The sequence below is a fragment of the Ruditapes philippinarum genome, unplaced genomic scaffold (genome assembly GCF_026571515.1).
Source record: "Ruditapes philippinarum isolate M1 unplaced genomic scaffold, ASM2657151v2 ctg251_1_1_1_1, whole genome shotgun sequence".
In the NCBI taxonomy this organism is placed as follows: domain Eukaryota; kingdom Metazoa; phylum Mollusca; class Bivalvia; order Venerida; family Veneridae; genus Ruditapes; species Ruditapes philippinarum.
Window position 1 is genome coordinate 203,008 of NW_026855913.1, and position 23,638 is coordinate 226,645.

The window sequence follows — 23,638 nt, forward strand, 5'->3', positions numbered from 1 at the left end:
ATCAACATCTATACATTAACAACATGTATATGACTTTTTTCAAATACATGTATTAGGTTTAATTGATATCGAAGTATGTTTCTTACTTAAGTAGTCATTAATGTATTTTATTATAAAAATCTATATTTTCGAGGTTACCTCTTTGGGCATGCTTTATATTTTTTATTGTAAATTTTAAGAAGATGGCGCTATATGCCAAATACCTAAGCTTTTGACATTGCAGTTTACTTAAGTCTAGTTTGAGCGCTTGAAACCTGCTTATGCATTAGACTGATTCCATTAACATTACTTTTGTGGAGGTTCACTAACAACCTTTCTGTCAAGGTTGATCGAGCTCAGTAATGTGGTTTAAACGTACATACTGTCATGTCTTTGTGTTCAGATGAGCTAATAAAATAAAGTTACATGTAGAACATATTTAGTTATGATCATCAAATATTAGTATCTAACACCGGCTTCCGATACAGACCGGTATATTTAGGTCGAGGGTAACAATTTACAGAGGTAACGAGGCTCTGCCGAGTTTCAGAGAGATATATATTGCCGTCTATGACGATAGCCAGTGTTTGATTCTTTTTCTTGCATATCAAATAATCATATTTCGGAAAAAAATTAACGAAAACTAATATTTTCATCTGCACCTTTTCCTTAAAGTAGCGTTTGATTTGACAACTTCATTTATGACGAAAAACTGACGTTATCTAATTAACGCGATTCATTCATAAATGCGGCGCGTGAATGACTTCTTTTAAATCTTACACCTTCTTACATCTTACACGTGAAGTGTAATACTGGTTTTTCTAGCATCTGTGTAAAATATGTAAACAGTAGATAATCCTTTTTGATATGCAAGACATCACATTCAACATTTTTTCAATGATAACATTTAATTTCAAATAACTCTGAAGAATAGCAATGATATAACATTAAACAAAATTATTCTGTATACAAATAAATGTGATGCTGAAATTAGTCAGAAAAATATGCCACAAAAATGCATATAAATGAGTGAAAAGTATTGCTTCCGTGGGATTGTTTTCATATTGTACATATACTTTTGTCAGATTTTAATTTGTAAAATTCATAGTTTTACATATGACAAAAACCTCAATAATTTAGTTATATATATGCAAAATACTTATTTCATTGATTAAATGATGTTATAACATGCTTTCAGTGAACAATGAAATTATATTTGATAATTTCACAGTGAACTTATTAAAGAAAATTTTCTCAGAAGCCGGACTAAAACTGAATGCGGCTTTCATGGACTTAAAGAATGGATGTTAAATAAGTTGATCAAAATATCATCAGAAATCACTATGTTTTCAGTAACATGTGCTTGAAACACACAAATATCCGCACATATCATTTTTTCTAAAAAATAAATAAATAAATCTTTCAGACTTATTTTGATCAAGAACAAAGTGATGTAATGATTTGATGACATCATGAATGATAGTATTTTTTTATCATTAAAAAAGTTAAGATAACTTAAAGCCAATGAAAAGAAAGAAATAAAAAGAAAGAAATGTTTGTTGTATATGTAAGATTAAATTACACATGTATTTCCCTTGTCAACTCCAGCTCTTATATTTGCAAAATATTGCATCTGATAGACATAATATATATTTTGATCTTACATGTAAAACAAACAAATATCCTCTTAGAACTAAAGTATCTATCAAAGACACAATATATAATGCTTAAGCAGTACTTTTAGAAGGTAAATGAGCGACAAGAAGAAAAAAGGAAACATATTTGTAATACTCTGTGTATAAAATATCTTTTAGTAGTTTCGGGCCAGTTTTTTACTATTTAACCTATGCAAAACGTTATTATTCTTCTGACCATTTATAAAACAGAAACAGTATAATCAATTAAACTAAAAGTAGGCATGATCATTAACATGCATTATCGCATTTTCTGACCATTTTAGAATAATAACTTCGATTCCATACGGATATAAATGTCCTAATGATTTTCAAGATCGACGTTGTCGCAAGAGGGACTTCTTAAAATAACCAGAGCTCTTCCATGTTTTGTTTTTTTGTATTCATAGCAATCTTGGCCACAAAGCTTTTAAGGCATCTTTTGCTGTTTTTACAATCTTATACATTTTACCTTCAAATAACTCATACTTTTCTATGATCTTCTTATACATTTCTATGTCAGGCGATGATCTTTTGACATACGCCAATTACTCATGCGCAAGAAAATACTATATCCCATCAATCTTAATAGCAACGGACCGTTTGTGAAAAGGTAAAAAGTCTCTGACTGTTTGGGATATCATTTTACTGGCTGAATAGCCAGCCATTATACATACAAGTCAAAATTAGAGAGAAATATGTACATTATTTAATCATATTATTTACTAGTACTTGTTTTGACAAAACTGCTAGACCACATTTAGCCAAAAGTAAACATCAAAATTACTGATTTACTTACTTAGACATTAATGAGAATTTAAATCAGAAACAAGGCAGATTATTACGGAATGTATGAAAAGTATATGTAATTGGTAAATAAACGCATTAGTGTGCTTTTTTGGAGGGGTGTTAGAAGGGGGCTTATTGTTTTGCTTTTTTTTCAAAATAAAATGAATATTACAAGTGTCTTCAATTAGGATAATAAGTATTTAAAAGGAAATTAAATAATAATACTATAGATGATGTCCATGTTTTCACGTTATTCAAAATATGAGAACTTTACAACTTTAATAGATATTATTTAAAATGCAAAATTATGATGTTTATTTTACACACATATAAAATCGATGATAATTTATTTAACAATGTTAGGAACATATTGTTAATTAAATATGTAATCAAAATGGAACTAAAATACTAAGCGCTATATATATTTCATGACAGTGTTGCATACAAAAAGAACTGAAGAAGATTTATCTAAAAGCAAAAAACTATATCAGTAGGGTTAGGGTAAGACTATCATTTCTCTCATTCTGTTGAAGGTCGTCTGTCAGGTAAACACTTACAGGTTATAAACATTTCATGATAAATCTATTCCAGTTCAAGAGCTAAATTCATGAATAGCTTACAGGATGTGTGCAAAAGAAAATGGCACAAATTATTAAAAAGTTCAGAGGGAATTCATTTAGAATTTTCTACTGCTCGTCACACATTCTTCGACACATCAAAAATCCTCAAAATCAAAATTAGAGGGCCATGACGGCACTGAAGTCGCTGACCTGTATGTAGGCCCCTGGGTCAGCACATTTAAACCAAGGGCTTTATTTGGACAAACATGGTAGACACTCATTAGAAGATGTTTCATTATAAATATCTAACCTCTAGCTCTTTGGGTTTTTTATAAGATTTTTTTAACGTTTTTACTATATACAGTGAAAGTTGAGAAAACCGGACGGCTTTCGGACTGAGGGTTTTGTCCGGTTTTCTCAGCGGTCCGGTATTCTCAATGTCCCCTTCAGCTGTTCAGGATCTTATATTATAACCGAGCAATGACTTACTAAAGATGCTGTATATTTGCATTTCAAGATCATGTGTACCTATATTGCTAAATAAAGAAATGATAAGAATACAAAAAAAAATATGTTTTAATTGTTTTTGTCCCATTATTGCATATAAAGACATAAAAGTTTGGATATAAATGAACAGCAGTGACCTCATAACGATCCGCATATGTTTACATTTGGGTAATGGGTAATGATTTAACGAATATAGTTTACTTTATTTGTTTATAATAATAACATATTGGTCAGATTTTTAAAGTAGGTTTCGGCAAAGTTTCACTGTTTTTAATTAATCTAACTTTGTCACATGTAGACATCTCTCGTCGAATTACTTTCGGCCATGGAATAGAACTTAGCGCCGATAAATTTCGATTCCGTTGCGAAACACAATAGAAAAATACTCTATTTTTTATTCATACTGATTGTAACTGATCAATGTCTCGTGCATTTGGCATTTATATAAAACGGTAACATCTATACCTTACAATAAATCAAACTGTGAAAAGAGACAGTATAAACAAATCAGACAATAATTGTTCCGTTACCGCTCACTTAGCGTATTAGACACAACCAATTGATAAGTACACAAGGTTTTTCACACATTCGGCGTTCGGTATTGTCAGGGTAATTGTCTATATAATTGACTTTGTAGTCCCCAATCAACCGTCCGGTATTCGGTTTTTACAGATTCCGGTATTGTCAATGTTTAATACAATAGTTTAAAGAAGGGAAAATTTGGGACTGAATTATTCGTCCGGTATTTAGAGAGTTCCGATTTTCTCAGCGTCCGGTTTTCTCAAATTACTCTGTACATATAGGGAAAAACAATGACCCCCCTAAGGCGGAGCCAGTTTTTACCCCAGGGCTTTTATTTGAACAAACTTGGTAGACACCCACAAGAAGATGTTTCATGCTTAATATCAAAGTTGTAGCTATTTTGGTTTTCTTGAAAGCAGATTTTGTAAGTTTTTACTATCTACAAAGAAGGAAAATCAATGACCCCGGGGTGGGGCCAATTTTAACCCCATTTAAAAAACTTGGTAGACACTGACTAGATGATATTTCATGCCAAATATTTAACTTCTAGCTGTTACGGTGTTCTAAAAGAAGATATTTAAAGTTGTTTTTTTCGGTTGGCATGGCAACCAGAGTTCTACACTTCTGCGACAAGGGATTAGCCAGCCTGATTTTTACGGGGATGTTGTTTACAAACTTCGTAAGATCTCGGGTCATTGTAATTTTTTTGTTGTCTTTACTAAAATTATTAAACGTTTTATTTAAAAGGGTTATGACCCTACTATTTTAAGACATACCGCATGCTTAGTGTTCAACACATTTACAGTTGGACGCTACGCTTTCCTCTTTTGATTACATCTGACGGACCAAGTGGGAAACTCGATGATGGACAGTTCTTAAAGCCCTTTGGGACTGAATTGCCTTAATGTGCGTCTTCTGTCTTGCTTCGTCGGGCCCTTGTAGGTGATCTTCTTGTTGCTTTGTCTTCCTTTAAGACATTGAGTATTTTTGTTATGGTCATTTGGTTTCTTTTGTATGTTTTTACATGAGCATTTCGAGGTTTTTCTTATTTCACCTTTTGTAACCATGACAACTGTTAGAATTATTTATTCTTATGTATGACTTTAGTGGTTGGCCTGCTCGTGCTCTGCTTGTGCCCTGTCCTGTTTTTGTTTGGGGTCCTCCTGGGCTCCTTGCCGCTGGCTCTTGATACTGGGTCGTAGGGGGGTTGCGTTCATTGAACGCCGCCTTTCCTGGTTGATCTTGTTTATCATGTTTTCTGCTTAGAATTAAATTCTTTGAACAATTTTTAAAGTTGACTACCAAAGGAACATTCCTGTGAAGTTTGAATGAAATTGGCTAAGCTGTTTATGAGGACATGCCGTTCAAATTAAAATTTTACGGACGGACGGACGCCGGACGAATAGCGATCACAAAAGCTCACCATATCATTTTGTGACAGGTGAGCTAAAAAAGAAAGAAAAAGATTGCATATGTGAATAAAATGCTATGCAAGCGTAGGTATTTAGGTATTTACTGTCTTGCATAAGTATGCACAGTACTTCCATAATACCTTTGCAAACGTTTGATAAAAGTTTTTGTACAGACATTCCGAACATCCCTTGTTATATTTGTGGGGACACAAACAATTGGGCATAGTAGTGATTTAGACAAACAACGAGTATTTTGAAATTTGATGTCCGTGGAAAGCGGGAATTTTAAAGAAAAAGCAAAATTGCCGACGATAACTCACGAAAGTTCGACACGTGCATTTATATTGAAAATTTACTTAATATTATCTGAATAAATCCTATATGCTAGAATGTATGCTGCCATATTTGTAATTGTACAGTACATTTTGCCAAGGGGATTGTTGATCTTATGGTTTGATATTAATAAAAGTTGTTTAACTCGTTAAACATTATCAAAATCTGATTTTGATCCCTTATAAGCATTTAACACAGCTAGACTAAAAAGAAATTGCAGACTTGGTTTGATCGCGCCTGACAAAGATTACACCCTTCTTAGAGATCACATGGTATCAAGTTCGAGGATATTATGAATAGAATCCAGGTTTATCCGACTGCTCGGAGAACCATCATTTGGACTTGTCTGATATATATTTAAATGCAATCTTACTTTTTTTCATCGGGCGATAACGTATCCATTCAAAACCCCTTTGAAAAAGATTTCCCTTCCTTCTGTTTTCCTGCATTCTGTCATCTGAAAAAAACGGTTAAACAAAATTTTATTTAACATTGTAAAGTGCTTTTGCACATCTTATTGTTATAAGTCTTCCATATATTTCAATCTATGATAATGAAACTTTTGAAGTCGATGATCGTCATTTGATATTTAAATATACATAATTGATTAAACTTTAATTTAAAGACCATCGCTATCTTGTAATAAGAAATATAATATTTAAGTGCGCTGTCAGTGGTTATAACAGCAATTTATCATGTAAGAAAAGTTTGCAGACATTCATCCAAATTCTGTTATTAAAATCCGCTATTCATTTGTAAGTATTTAAAAGCTTTTTAAATTGACGTTTATGTTAAAGGGAAATTTGTTTGCTTTCATTTATTTAACTGTTCAAATAAAACCGGGTCATATTGTTGATTTCCTCCTGATGTGCGGGGGGAGGGGTATTGGCGTTATGTTTTGTCCGAAACACGATTCTTTTCTACATGCAAAGAGGGATTGTAGTATTACTTAGTGCTGGCAGCATACTTAAAGTATTGATATACAAGGCCAAAATCAATGTCCTTGCATGTTAAAGTCTAAGTAAATATTAACAAAAGCATGCACAAAATATATAGATATTAGAGCATATGTGAGTGAGTGATTGTTTGTTTGTTTGTTTCATTTTACGCCTTTTCCCAACAGTATTTCAGTCATATAGGCGGGTAGTTTCCTAACCATCGTTCCTGGAGAGTTACACCAGTACTAGACTACCTTCCTCCGTGCTAAACTACCAAAGCATCTCCCGGGGATCGGTGAGTGAGTGAGTGAGTGAGTGAGTGTAAATTAAGTATAAAATTAAAGCCTACAAGAAGGATAATAAATGCAAATAATAATTTTATAAACTCTACTTTGTCAATGGTAGGTTTGTTATTACGCCATATTCAAACACACATCGGTAGATTTTATTTGTACTAATATATATATAATTACATATCAAAATTGAATTAATTTAAATACGAATTATCAAAAAGAAACGTTAAAGTGTTATGTTATTAATTTGCGCTGCAAATACTCGTGTGGACTGTGCCATACATTTAGACAGAATTAGAATGCGTTTTGTAATGTTCATATCTTAAGCATACATCTTCACGTATGCCATAAGCTCACACAATATTTCATCAAATGAAACATTAAATGAAATGTAAATTCTGCAAGTTCTTCTTAAAGTTAATTTTATATAGTTTATTTACTATTTATATCTTACTTGCACTGTTATAAGAAATAAATACTAAACACAACAATTATATATACGACAGATCAGTTAAACGCTTAATTAAAATCTACAAATTTGTTTTCTATTAAGTGCCAATTTAGTGCCAACATCTCTTTACATCTAATGTTTCTATGCACAGTCAGCTTATTTATGAACTGTTGTTAATTAAATTTGAATAACATACTTTATATGAGCGAACATGCTGCAAAAAGAAATATATCTTTTCTATGAATTAAGCTATTTAGCAAGTCTATTGTTGTACACTCCTCTATTTTATCCAGCAAAGTTCAATTCAACTGTTGCCTTTAACTCTAAATCTGCTTCAACGAAGTAATGTTATAATGTTATTGTCATCTTTAGAATGTCATTGACAAACGAAAGTTTGTGTTTTTTGTTTTTTTGTTGTTTTTTTTAATCTGATCATATGTCAAATATGACTATGTCCACGTCATTTTTATAATCAAATCAGCAACTTCAATTAAATTGTTTTGCAAATACCTGAATTAGTAAGAAATTGATATCCCAGTTTATAACAAGATTATAACAACTTTTATATCAACAATGAATAAGCATGCTTACCTTGCATATTTGAAGTCGTTTGTTTTGTTGGTAGTCGTTCTTTTATTTCTTCTATTTCAGTTTTAACCGTCTTCAAGTCTTCAATAGTATCTTTATGACCTGCTTTCAGAAGTTCTATGTCCGCTTCTACTGCTTTATCATGACTTTCCCATTTTTCAATTTCATCCGTTACCCTCTGTTCTGTTTTTGGATCAAGAGGGCTGAATTCAAAGTCAGTTATTGTCTGGTGAAAGTCTTTGATTGGATACACCTTATCGAATCTAAGGAGAATCTGAAAAGCATACAGGCATGATAATTAACTTAACGACATTTGGCTAGTGTTTGCAAAGAAATTAAATATATTTCAATACATTTATCTCGAGTAAAAGTACAATATTTACGCATTTGTTATTTGCAGTCCTGGCCTGGTGATATAATTATAGTTAGTTATCATCTGAATAAATTTTCTACCTTTACTATCTCAAGAGTGAAAAAACAAAAACTGAAAAATACATAAGATGACAAAACTTGATTTAATGAAAAAAAAATATAAAAAATAATACGTTAAGTTACACTGCTTGACTGATAAGTATTGAATTTAGTAAAGAGTGTTTCCTGCTTTTCAACATGACATAACACTACTTGCAGATGTGTGCGGATAGACCTTTTAAATTTCCATTTTGAAACATATAATTATTAATTTTCGGGGTAACTAACAAATATTTGGAAGTAGCACCTTTATAAATGAGTAGATTGCACAATAGTGTAGACTGGTCTGGTTCTATGCTTGTGGCAAAAATGTTGTCTCGGTAACAGATATGTTAAAAGAAATTATTACACACGCATTGTAGACAAACTAAGTTTAAAAGTATTAAAATGAAATATATACCTGTTCGATTTCATCCCACTTTGTAATAAAATCACTATGTTGTATTCCTGTAGTGGTCGATATATGACAAATCTGAAGATATAAAATCGTTCTTGCAAAATGCGTGTTAATCTTTGAAAAATATAATGATTATTCAACTCTATATATAAATACTTATTCATTTTTAAACATCATCTTTGAAATGCTTAAATAATGAAACAAATTGTCTTGATTTCCTCGGGAACTCGTTGAGTATTGACCCGGTTTTCCTTAGGAGGGACATTTTTATCTACACAAATATATAATAAGGCAAACAAAGAATATTTCATACAAGGATTCACTTTATTATTGAAAATAAACATAAACCTTTTTAAAAACTTACTTCGTTCCTGTAATTCTTCAGTCTACAAATGTCTGCCTCGATGGAAGTATCACTTTGTCCTGGTGGAATTTTCCAATTAAACTTTTTATTTAACTTGAAGCATTTCAGGTTTCTCATGAGACAAATGATAAGTGTGATGTCCAAATCTGACGTTGAAACAATGCCACTTGATGGAAACAATAAATCATACTGCACCTGTGTTATTATCCCACGTCCCTTCAAAACATTAATAGTTGTCCTTTCATTAGCAAGACAACCGCTGAGACTGTTAGATTGAGCTGAAAGTTCCTGTTCTACATAATTTCTTAAAACTGTAAGTCCACCATCTATAATTAATATCTGAAGGCGGAACAAAAATACCCGATTATCAACTGCTTGAGCCGAAGATGATGTACCGGGTCGAGCAGAAGCCATGACAAGACATTACAATGAATTGTCCTTGTTTTAATGATGTTACACCTGTAAATACAATGAGGAATTGATGTAAAATAAATGTAGAATTAATGTTGAATATTAATGCAAAATGTAATGTTGAATCATTGTAATACCAATGTAGATTTAACATGGAATCAATATAATATAAATATAAATGGATATAGAAACAATAAAAAATAGTTTAATTCAATGTTTTATTAATTAAGCATTACTTAAAACAACGATCATACACAAGATAATACAAGTATTCTATTTGTATTTCTGACTTATATTAGACTAACTTTTAGACTAATTTGAACAATTACCATACATTTCTGGCGGTATTTAAAATTTGAGAAAGAAGAGAAACATTGTTTGTGGTATCGTACCTCTTCGATATAGATAGAATTATAAAACTTGAAATATTTTTATTGATAAACTAATTACTATTTTTATTAAAGTGATATTATTTCCATCCAGTGGTATATAGTGATATAAAACAAGAATGGAGGGCAACGTTCACAGGATGCAGCCCCCCGACACACACAAGGTGAAAGTCGAAATAAGATTACACTTTGGCATAATTCCTTTCATGCTTATAATCTATTTCGCATAAGCGATACATAACATAAATGAAATTTCTGTGATTATTCATCGGAATGTACCTGTAACATTCAACTGAAAAATAGTTGGTCAATCTTTTTATACTTTAGGCAGATTTATATTTTATCCTTAACATTTTGCATCATTAACTGTTGGTCAATCACCATTATAACAGTCAGTCTTTTAAAATGCCTTTTCATTTGACAATGTGTAATTGATCATAATGTCTTTTTTATAATACCCCTACACATATGAAATAAGTTTTTTGTAGAAATTATTTATGTTTTTGTTTTGGACCTATTCAATTAACAAAGTGACTTTAAGTAGCGAGCGATGGTTGCGTTGACCTTTTTTCCTCTTAAATAAATATGTGCGCTTAAAATATTCTCCCTTTTCCACAGGCTAATGAATGAAAAATATATTGTAGGATATCTAATAAAACTTCAAACAATTCTTTTTACCATAACCTTTTTTGTTTGTTTTTACTATAAACATATTAAGCAATCCAATGACCCCCTTGGCGGGGCCAATTTTGACCACTGTTCTTTTAAACAAAATTAGTAGACACCCACTAGAAGATGTTTTGTGCAACATATGTAAGCTGTAATCTTTACAAGATTGTTTTTTACTATATACATATAAGGAAAATCAATGACTCCCTGGAGCGAGGCCAATTTCGACTCAAGGGCTTTTATTTAAACAAATATGGTAGACACTTGCTATAAAATGATTCATACTAAATATTGTAGCTCTAGCTTTTTCTGTTTTTTACAATAAGTTTTTTGTTTTATTTTTACTATAGACGAGGTATGATCAAAAAATTCGCGGCCCGATATACATCTAGCCACTACTTTGACATTTACACACGATACTTCAAAACCGAATCTTATTGAAGATTTCTGACCGAGTTACACGCGGTTTTACACTGATAAATTAAATAAAACACTTTGATCAGTAGAGGGGTGTGTCATTTAGACCATAGGAGAAAGTTGAAATCAGAGCCGTCATTAAGTAGGAAAGGGATGTCACCCAAGATAATCCATGAAGACTTCATCGATACACTTGATAAGGAGAGACTTGGGATGGGAATCCCTTCCTATAGCCCTGTGAAAAAATGAGCTGCTGAATTTAAGAGGGGCAGGGAGAGCATTTGAGATAAGGAGCGTCCTGGGCAGTCAAAAGAGGCCACCAACGATGAAACTGTTGATTCAGGACTGACTGATATCTATGGCATGTCAAAGGTTTCCGCTAGATGGGTCTCCAGACAGTTGACTGACGACCAGAAACGGACCAGGCTTGACATTTCAAGATATCTTTTGTCTCGCTACGAGGATGAACCTGATTTTATCTAGCGGATCGTAACTCAGGAGGAAACATTTATCCATCACTTCGATCTAGAATAACAAAACAGAGCATGCAATGGAAGCACCCTCGCTCATGATTGACTATCTTGATCAAGGTCGTACCATAAACGGTACGTACTATGTACAGACGAATTGAGACGTCTGCGTCAAAGAATCGTGCGTAAAAGGAGGGGCAAATCGACTCAAGACGTTCTGCTCCTGCACGACAATGCGCCAGCTCAGACATCCTAAGTTGCGATGGCTGCTGCAACTGATTGCTGCTTTGAAATTCTTCCTCCATCACTCATATTCTCCGGACTTGGCCTCCTCTGTTAACGAACCTGAAGACGTTTGGAAGCCAGGAAGGTGTCATGGAGGCGGTCAATGAGTTATTTGAGGACCAAAATAGAGAGTTCTAATTTGAAGGATAAAACAAGTCGGAGCACAGGTGGGCAAAGTGCATTGATGTAGAGGGCGATTATATTTAAAAGTAAGACCATTACTTGGGTTCTCTGACTACTGAAAGTACATTTGGCCAAGAGTGTTATTATCAATCCTAGTGCATACAAGGAAAATAAATGACACCCCTGAGACAGCGACAATTTTGACCCAGTGCTTTTATTCAACATCCTTGGTAGACACCCACTAGAAGATGTTTCATACAAAATATCTAAGCTCTAGCTCTTCGGTCTTTTATTGTAAGATTTTTGTTTGTTTTTATTATATACAAATAAGGAAAGTCAATGCCCCCGAGGCAGGGTCAATTTTAACCGCAGGGCTTTTGTTTGAATATATTTGGTAGACTCCTACAAAAAGATATTTAGGACAAAATATCTTAGCTCTAGCTCTTTCTGTTTATTACAAGAAGATTTTTTTTAACTTTATACATATAAGAAAATCAATGACACCCTGGGATGGGAACAATTTTGACCCTAGAGCTTTTAGTTGAACAAACTTGGTAGACACCAACTATAAGATGTTTCATGCTACATCTCTAAGATTTAGCTCTTTCGGTTTTTACAAGATGTGTTTGTATTTTACAATATACATATAAGGAAAATCAATGACCCCCTGGAGCGAGGCCAATTTTGACCCAGAGACACTTTTTGGTAGACCCATTAGGAACGGTTTCTTGCTAAATGTCTTAGCTCTACCTCTTTCAAATATTATAGAAGAAGATTTTAATACATAAAAGGAAATTCATGATCAAATTGGGCGGGCCAATTTTAACCCCAGGTCTTTTATTTTATTTGACCAATCTTTGTAGACACCCACAAGAAAATGATTCATGCAAAATATCTAAGCTCTAGCTTATCTGGGAGGGTTTTTAAAGATTTTTTAAAGATTATTCTTTCGGATGCCATGCAACCAGAGTTCTGCACGCATTTCAATTTTTTGAACAATTTTCAAAGGCGACCAACCAAGGAACCTTCCTGTGAAGTTTGGATTTAATTGACTTAGTGGTTTAGGAGAAGAAATCGTTTAAAGTAAACATTTACAGACGGACAACGGACGGACGAAATGCAATCACAAAAGCTCATCTTGTCATTTTTTGACATGTGAGCTCAAAATAAACTAAAACACTAAAATAAACAGTTTGCCTGGACCTGGATTCGAACCCAATCCTTTCACATCCTACGCGAACATGCTACCCCTGTACCACAGGCTTTCAAAAACGTTTTTTTTTAAATCAGAAGAAAACCAAACTATACTTAAGTTTGATTTTATACTACAGTTTGCAATGATTAACAATATTTTCGTTAATACTATTTTTTATTGATAAGCTTGAATGATCACAGCCATTTCCATCACTTACTTGTTTAAGGACAAATTGGTTCTAGTTGACCAAATATACAGGAGGCAGAATACGTTTTCGAATTTGCCAATTTATAGAAAGGAGTCAGATTTGAAAGTGAATTGAGCTTCTAAATATCTTTTTTGCAATGTTTAAAGTTTCAGTTGCTAGCATTATGCTTAAGTTTATGTATAAGAATGATTTAGTAGCATACATACATACATTTCAAGAAAGTTCCTTTCAGATTCAAATTGAATATATGATTTATATAGCTTAGTCTGAAATAAGCCGTCCAATTTAATTCAATTTAAGCTTTCTATGAAAATTTCTTATATCATAATATTTATGAAAGAAATACATAACATAATACATTTACCGGCCAAAATGTTTCAATTAGATCTAAATGATAGAAATAGAAATAAGTAATATGTTTTAGCTATGAAAGCAAATATAAACTATGCAGCGTTTAATTGAAATTTAGAAGGTGGGCATATTGTCATATACATGTTTATATTAAAATTTAAATGCACTTATTTCAATTAAGTAATAACATACATATATGTGGGTTTTTTGTGTGTGGCCCGGGCTGTTGTTTTTCTAGAAGTATTGAAAACTGTATACTGTCGCCCGCAGCATTTAGAAAGGAAATATCGTGCCAAAGTTTACATCTTTTCTTAACCATCATTATTTGCTCTGAATGTAAGTTTCGCCACAATATTGTTTTCCACAAAGGAGAAATGAACTTTGCATTAGATATCATAGTCTTGCTGAAGGCTTGAAACCACATTATTCAAAGCTATATTAAGTTTCATATCATTGTATAATTGAATTGGCACTGTTCAGAAAATAGTATATCTAGTAATGGAATTTTCAAAAGATACAAAGTGAAATTAAGGCATCTGATACATAATATCATCCATGCATAGTAATATATGTATCAATAATATCGCTTGACCCGTATATGATTAATGATGTTTTAAAATATATACTAACTGTATTTCAAGATTATTCTCATTTCATTTTCCCCCTACAAAAGAGGGAAATTACCCTTGATCACTCACTTAAGATCCACTGCTGGAAAAGGGCCATAATCCTTAACACAGAAGTAAGATAAGATCATATAGGAGTATCAATATTTTTCACTACATACAGTCCTGATTTATGAACTATTTGTCATGGTCTGCTTCGTAAGAAATATACCTTATATCTAGGCTCTCGGAACTATTTCACACAAAAAGATTCATATAACTCGTAAGTACATATAAACTAAGTAGTTTGGACCATATGCCAATAATTCATAATCTTTTATAGAGTATCACAAGGTGATGATACATGATATTTTTTCTGCTTTGGACAATGAAGTTTTGGAGAATATATTTAAGACAGTATTATTACAAAAGTCTTTGTAATCTAAGTGACTTCCTAGGAAAGGATATTCAACATATTACATTGCCTTAAAAGTTAAATAAAACGCTCTTTGGGTCGCAAATTATACATAGATTTACAAAGTATAGGTAAGCATGTAGCATCACCTCGTGTCTTTATCATATTGAACGAATCGTGCCCATAGAGCTGTCAGACTTATAAACTTCTACAGGAAAATTCACTAACATTTTTAGTGTTAATTTTAATGACTAGAACTAAATATTGTGGATGTAGCATGATATGAAATGTATAAATTTGCATGATGTTCCTATAGTCTTAAATCGCTTTGCAAATTTCTACAAACATTTGATAACTCATAGACAAGATGGTCAAAATTTACCATGCAATAAGGGTACCTAAGTTTATATGGACTGATATGGGAAATCAATACAGTTAATTATGTCCTCTTGTGTGATACAATTCTGAGAAACTAGATATTGGACATGTTTCTTTTAAAGCAACCCAATACAAATATTTCACAAATGCCAAAATTGACACGCCCAATATGATGTTATTAAACAATTGTGACCTTTTGCCAACAATGGATCCTAGTTGAGTGATCTAGGGTCATCATTTTCCTCTTTTTGAAAGAAAACAATGAGATATAAAACATTTATGAAATACAGTTAGTTAAAAGCTTATCAAAAACTGTATATAGGTCATGCGATATAATTGGTATATCTGTTAGAGATGATGTTGCAGTAGCCTTGTTTTTTCTGCCTTTATCACTTTGTGTTAGCTTTAAAACCATTCTTATATTTTCAATTTGATAATTTGTAGGAGTTAATAATATGCGTTATTGTACTACCTTTATACCTTACATTCATGTACAGGTTTCCTATTTAAAGCACTTTTATTTATTTGTTACCGTTTAAGAATACCGTTTTCAGCGAGCAATTGCAATTAATAAAAAAGGTAAATGACAAGCGAAGAAAATAGAATAAAGAAAACCCTGTGAAATTTTTTGGTTGTTTTTTTTTTAACAATATCGAAATAAATCCCCACCCCACTTTGAAAAAATAAAAATCAATTTCATTTTTAAGGCCTCAAAGAGGGGAAAGGTTTTTGCAGTACACATCTTAAAAAGTTGTTTGCAAAAATTTTAAAATTTTGAAGTACTATTTTTTTGAATTCCAAAGATTTCAAGAAAGGACATTTTTATCCCTTTAATACTTTTTTGTCCGAAAATCCAAACGATAAAACGGGTTTGGCATTTTTCCCAAAATTATCCCTAAAATAATGTTTTAATAAAAAAAATTTCCCAGAACAATTGGGAAAAAAGGAAAACCCAAGAAAATTTAAATTTGGGGGGTTAAAAATGGTATATTGGGGTTTTTTTTCCGAACCCCAGATCTTTCAAAAATGTTAGTAAACGGTATTAAAAACTTTTCCCTCTAATGGGGGAGGAGTTTTTAAGATGGCCGGGTCAGCTAAGTATAGTGCCGCAAGTAACGGAATTTTTTAGGGTCCCCATGTTCGAACTCCGTGGGCACTGACAATTTTTTATCCTCGCCCGGGGACCATAATATATTCTTGTTTTAAAAAATTTTGGCGTGTTTTCCAAATCATTATCAAGGACAAAAAAATTTTTTTAGTGAGAAAGGTATGTCAGGGGTCAATGGGAGGGAATGTTTTTTTAGGGAAAACCTTGATCCTCAATGCAGAATTACGGTCTGAATGCAAGGGTTGTATTCCTGTGAAAATTGTACATCATATCTCTAATTAGTGTTGTACAACTAAATCCTATACGTCTGTTGAGGCCTTTTTCTTACATTTAACTAAATACATAGTGTTTATTGAATGTCTTCTACAAGATAAGAAATAAAGTAACTTGTTTAATATTGTAAATAAATATGAAAAAATTGGATTTTGTGCTTACATTTTTAAATAGATTTTAGACAAAAACTAAAAAAAACTTTACTTTCTTGCGGTGAACATATAATTTGATTATTTCTGATATTTTCAAAAACTTTTTTAATCGAAATAAACATAATTTACATGTTCTTGCGAATTGTAAAAGATATGTAAATAATTAAACAAGGTAGCCATAGATATATTACTAGAAAAAAAGGTTTCAATTATCCAATGCAAAGTAAAGTAATTAGGTCATATTTAGCGTGCCATTTTTTATCCAAGTTGCATGATTTATTCAAAATATTTGTAGATGTTCGCTAGGAAATGGTGCGTCTTAAATATTTTAGTTTTTCTCACCAGAAAACTTAAAATTTTTTTTACTTCAAAAGTCTGAATAGCCTAAATGACCCTCCGGCTTGACCCCAGAGACATGATTTATTTAACTTTTGTTGAGGACCACAAGAAGAGGGGGAGAAGAAAATGCCTAGAGCAAAACCTTTAAAAAAAACGGGATTTTGGGGTGATTAAAAACGTAAAACCCCGGAAATTTACAGGGATGCTATATAAAGGGGTTTCCCGTTGGTTTTGTTCCCTTTATTGCCCTTTTGATTTTTTGGGTATAGGTTTAAAATGGAAATTCTGTATTTTTTAACCCAAACCCCTCGAAAAAAAAAACCAAATTTTCCCTTTTTAAAAAAAAACATGGAAGAACTAAATTCAGTGAATTTTTATTTGTCCCTTTTAAATTTGAAAAGGGAAAAACCCTTGGGAAACTCATTGGGCCCTTATAAAATAAGGAAAGTATATAAAAAACCCGGAAAAAAGTGATCCCCCCGGGAAACATTATCAAAAAAAAATTTTCATAAGAAAATTTCAGAAATCGGTTTTTTTTGGTCTGGGAACCCTGAGGGAATAAGTGCAACATCATCCCCCCCCTACCCCGGCCTTTGGGCGTACTCAATTCTCAACTTAATAGTGCTCGGCCACCAAAGGTTGTTTTTTCTTAAATGGTTCGCGTCAGCTATTTATTCTTTTAACGATTTTTTTTTTTCCACCAAGATTGTTTAATACTTTTAAAAAATTCATTATATTTTTCTGAAAAACGAGACCATCAATAACATTGACGATCCCGTCAACTCTTGTGCATGAAAATATCGATACACACACACGCACACACACGTACGCGTGCACACACACGCGCGCACACACACACTTATAGGAAGAATGTATCCGATACTGTTCAATTGAGTTTATACTTTACAAATAAGTACTTTTGAATTACACGGTTCGGGTACTTACATTCTTTTCCGGATGTTAATTGTGTTTCGATATTTCCGTCGGTTTAGCAAATCCTAGTATTTAGTATCGACAAAAAGTTCTCATATTTAACTTCCTATTAAACTTTCGATTTGATTAAACTTCAATCTCTTCAATAATTACCTTTAAATCAAGAATGACTTTCAGAATAATACATATTGCTTCATTCGTTCCGACATTCATAATCTAAAAGACGACATACACGAGGGTAAATTGAATTGTTACGAACATTCTAAGTATGAATAACATTTAAAGAATCATTATATGTTTTGTACGTGGTAGCGTCTGCAATCTATGTTGATGTATTTAACAATTGCATCTACAAGGCCCTTTCCATCAAACTTCAGATAAGGATGTCGAAACATATATGCAATTTAAGATACTTACATCCATTAAAAACCTGCTTTGACTGATGAACAATTTGGTCGCAGAGTAGTTGACTTGATTGATTAAGAACCTTCTGATAATCATATAATAAAAAGGAGCATAATTTTGTCAAACGAAATATCAGATTTACGAAACTTGACAAAAAAACTATATTGTGATATTGCTTTGATGTGGCAAGTTTTAAGTTAATATCTCTAGCGGTTTCTAAAATGGGACGGGGCAATACGGGACGCGACAGGATGGAACGTTACAAGACAAAGTGATTCCAATATTGTCCCACTGACTCCCCCATCCCCACCCCAACAATGTTTGGTGGGGTATAAAAATAATAGGAATCAAGCTGGAATGATTGTTTTAAACGGGACACCTTCATTGGAATCCATTCAATTACTTTTTTGTAACGTATTTTTGCGTCTTTTACGTACAGTTATTAAACACGTATGGCTAGATAATCTTCATATATCTTCTGCAAATAGTCCAAGGAAATGAACAAACCTCATAATATTCAAATAAAAATCTATTTTCGAGTAAACTACTGCCACTAGTAGAAAAAGACAACTTATTTTTCTCGCTTAACGCACCGAGCTACGTGATTTACGTCCTACCCCTTGACAATAATACATATCATTTATCATAGCTCTTTGCATTGTTATACTGAATTATTATTTTTCTATATATTATAGGCTGAAATATTACTTTTCTATATATTATGGTACAATCTAATTGATCCCACCCCACCCCAAGACAGCGGTCAATTTTTAGTCATATTTCTTATGAGGCTGACATTAAAGATACATACCAAGCATAACTTTAAAACGTCTCATCGGATAAATAAATGTCAAGAGCATATAAATTTGGCATGTCGCATCAACTAATTGTACACTAAAAAGTCATAAAAATAATTCCCCTTGGGTCAAAGTTGGGCCTCATCGTTTGTCAAGACATATTGCCTTATTTAGGAAAACATTTAAATAATCTGAAATAATACAATGCCAAAAGTGTAGGTATCAAGCATATTCAGCTTGCCAAGAGCAATGAAACTTTGCATGTGTTATTATCTTGTAGTCTGTCTTATTTAATGTCCATCGGGTCAAAATTTGCAAATATATCAAATATGACCTTCTTCCTTTGGGTCGGTTAGTATATCTTCTTCTTCGTCCTAATACTTGACAGAAATGAAAGCTGATCTTTGTCCAAGACAGTCACTTTCAATGGACATAACGCAGTGGACAGAGAGGGCTGATTTGAAGCATGTAGAATAGATGTCACGAAACTTGATGGTAAACAACTCCAATACTGTATTGTTTTTGGTGGAAAAAGGATTGTTTGTTTTGATTTTTGTTTATAAAGGAGATCTCTGGTAGCCCTCCGTTCTCTGGTCACCATGAGCATAAATTTGTTTCAATAACTATTGTTTTCCTCCGACATACGAACCGTACAAGGATAAACCCCAATTTCCCCCTAGTGTTCGTTCGCACCACTTTGGGAATATGCCGGGCAACCTGGTCTGGACCCTTACACGACAGAAGGGATTTTTTTTGGACAATAAAAACATCATAGCAGCCCATTACACATGCCCGAGGCAAAACATAAGCAAGAAACAAATAAACATAACAAGGCGTCAGATTGGCATCACAACAATCAGGTAGTTACCCTTTGGCTGATGTCACGACTGAGAACAACCAGGAAACTCTACGAAAAACTGACAGGCCAAAAAAAAAGTAAAAGGGAAGGCAACTTTAATCGTCCCCCGGTGGGGAAATATTTTTTTTTACTTTTTTCCTGAATTTTTAACCCCTTTTTTGAAAAATTTTTTTTAAAAAATTGAAGAAAAATGAAATTAAAAAAGGGAAAAATTTAAGTATAAAAGAAAGGGGTTGTTTACTTGAAAAAATATTCCCCCTCGAAACATGCAAAAATTTCCCCTTTGGGTTTATTCGGGGGTTTTCAATTTTTTTTAAATGGTCATTTCCATGAGGCTTTTAACATCGTTTTGCCGTCCCAAATAAGGATTAAAAATTTTTGGAAACCTAGACAAAACCTGATGAATTGTAAATCTTGGACAATCTTGTTGATCAAGCAAAATAACCAGAACATGAAAGAACCTCAATAAGTGCTTTTCAATTAGTGAACGCGAAAACATCCCTCTATAACATCTTACTGGTTTTTGTTTCTCAAGACTGTAGTTATCTATTTAAAAATATAAAGGTTAACAGAAGTTCAGATATATAAAAAGGCGTTGGAATGCGACTTTGCCGAACGTTTTTTCAAAATTTAAAAGTATGACATTCACCTGATCTTTGCCAGATTTTAGTTTTTTTGCAATGACCTGAATGGTAAAAACAAGCTTATCTTGTAATGTCGTTTTGGCGGGAAACATTCAAATTAAGATGTTTAATAGTTGAACTTAAGATAATGTTTTTAGTATTTATCCCATTGTTGAAATAAGGTGCTTAGCTTTTTAGTTTGATGCTTAGGACCTTTTTGATTAATGGGAGTTATAAAGGCTTCTTTTCTGTCAAAAACAGAAAAATAAAAATCCCTACTGTAAAGTTAATTGTACTTGTAAATGGACGGTACTGAAAAGTGCAAACTATTGTACATGCCCCCTAGCAAAAAGGTACAAGTCCACTGTCTAGAGAATGATGGGTGGTTTATTTCGGCGCGGAATGTGGCATGGTCGTCAGTTGTAAGAGATAGCAATCAATAAGTGATTTCTTCAGATTCTGGGTCCAAGGTTACATGCGTAAAGAAATTTACAAAGCTCAAAACTCAATCATTTGATAGGTCGGAACCCAGCTCAGATGTACACCGACCAATTGAAATCCTGAAATTTGATTATTGAAATTAAATTTGTAAGTTTCATAACCTTGAAGCTAGTTTTTTGTCGAGCTTGGGGATCCTTTAGCAATTGTTAATGGCTGTTGAGTATCGCTACGTCTGTCGAGGCAGTCATATAGTTATGCATAAAGTTAACATGGAATTAAAATTAAATTGAAATACATCGATTATATATAACAATCTTCAATAAGTTATGTCAATGATAGGTTTCCGTAGTTTTATCCTTATAGCATTTGATATTATAAAACGTTTCATTTCACTTGAATAAGGCACTCAATAATTATAACGGTTTCATTCATGAAATTAACGTGTAAAATGACTGAGATATTTCAATTCAAAATATATGTAGTCATTTTCATTCCATATTGTACAAAAGACAACAAATTGATATTCAAAGCCTTTTTACATTTGGATTGATTTTGCTGCAATGCGTGACATATACTGGCCACAGGTTATTTCAAATCGCACTATCTTTAGGTAGGTCAAATCTTTAAAAGCAAGGAAATTGTCCCACATGACTGCAGTTCAGGCAGGACTACAACATCGATTGCCAAGGCAACCTTGCTGCTTTAAAGGATATAATAAAGCAGGGTAAAAGATTGTCAATAAATGATATAGCTATCTGTTTGGAATCCGTTTGCCCACTTAAGAAACAGCCCATTACTTATAGCCAAAAAAACATCTGAAAAACAAAAAGACTGTAATACTCGGGTTTTTTCTACATTGTTGAGTAGTGATGGAACTTGAGTGCATATGTTATAGCCCCAAAGAAGGGCAGATTACAAACGGTGGTTGCTGAAAGATAAAACAAAACCTATCTGACATGTAATGCCAAAAGGACCGTCAGAACAAAGCAGATGTCGTATGCGATTTATTTTAAATTCCAACGAACAAGTCGTTTAAGTGCTTTGTCTATCTGGTCTCAAAGTTACGTGACAGTTCTACAAGAATTATGTTCTGAAAAACTGAAGGCGTTTTACAATAAGACGCGTCCAAGCAAAGGATGGTCAAGAATGCATCGTATACACGGCAATGCCTCCTCTCACAAGAGAAATTCTTTCTTGGCATCTGAAAATGTTAAAGTTGTAAACCATCCGCCTTATTTTCCCTGCGACTTCGTTCTGTGAACCAGGATTGAATCAATGGTTTCTGGTAAAAGATATCTGTCCAGGTGTACTATTAGCAGTGTTTTTTTTAGTGTATGCGGCAGATTCCAAACGAATTTAACTTTTCGAAACTTATCAGAATTATTACAAAAATGCATTCCGGTAGAGGAAAACACTTTGAAAGTTTGAAGAATAAATCTTTTTTTTTTAATTTAACAATATCAATAATTAAATGACCAGGGAACTATATAAATTTTATAATTAAATGAACAACAAAAAAATGAAAATATTCATTAAACCTTACCTTAATCTTCATTTGTCAATTTTATTTTCTGTTGCTAGGATGAATACCACTACAATCCATTATTATTATCACTAGTTCAATTAAATCACACGATTGTATAAACTATGCAAATGTATTACTAAGAAGTGTGTAAATTAGGAAACGTCCTGACTGGTGTGCAATCCACTAAACAATGAGTGGGTGAGCTTTCTTGTAACACTTATATTACAGTCCATGAGGATTGGTTAGTTAAGTGCCGGATTTATCTACAAACAATCAGTTACACACAAACCGTTGCATTGTAGACCAATCTTTCACCGCCCATTATCCTAATGTTTTACATGCACTTTATTTGTTTGCTAAACATGGAATAATATCTAAAACGTAAAAAATGTAAACATAATCTCATTTCGTTTTAATAATATTATTTTTAGTAACGTTTTCATTTCCAACATGTACAAGGGTTCGATCGAAATGTAAAGAAAAGTGATTTTAATGTTATAAATGTCACACATTGTGTTTCTGACACATTAATTTGCTCTTTTTGGTAGAATTGACATATTATCCTAGCCCACCGGAAGTTCGTGACCATAAGCGCATAACGAGAAATAAATAAATAAATAACAGATATATAATCAAACTTGTACACTAACCTGTTAAAATAATGTATTTTCTTCCATCAAGTCCAATTATTAACAAGTAGCATTTTTCAAAACATATTCAATTTCATTTTAAAGTAGGTCATCATCCGCCATATTGAATTCAAATTTTCCCCCTAAGTTCTAGTCTGGATTACCTGCCCTTTGTCTTTGTCCGGCCCATAACTTTGTTATTTGAAGTCGGATTTTAAAACTATTTCACAGAAATGATCACTATATTAAGACGACGTGTAGCAAGCAACGTTTGGATCGCTACCTTGACGTTCAAGGTCACAGCATGACCTTGCAGCAAAATCGTGTCCGGCCCATAACTTTGTTATTTAAAGTTGGATTT

At 32.7% G+C, this 23,638-nt stretch overlaps 1 protein-coding gene across 1 annotated transcript in view; it reads right to left on the reverse strand.

Moving 5' to 3' along the window:
- The window catches only part of LOC132744790 (uncharacterized), a 34,570-nt gene extending 11,719 nt beyond the window's left edge, over positions 1-22,851 (reverse strand). Inside the window, exons 1-5 of the mRNA XM_060733571.1 lie at positions 22,667-22,851; positions 9,278-9,736; positions 8,917-8,988; positions 8,049-8,319; positions 6,149-6,232 (exon numbers count right to left, since the gene is read on the reverse strand). Of these exons, the coding sequence (XP_060589554.1) occupies positions 6,149-6,232; positions 8,049-8,319; positions 8,917-8,988; positions 9,278-9,691 (841 nt within the window). The 5' untranslated portion in view covers positions 9,692-9,736; positions 22,667-22,851. The remainder of the gene's footprint in view (positions 1-6,148; positions 6,233-8,048; positions 8,320-8,916; positions 8,989-9,277; positions 9,737-22,666) is intronic.
- Positions 22,852-23,638: the final 787 nt, after the last annotated feature.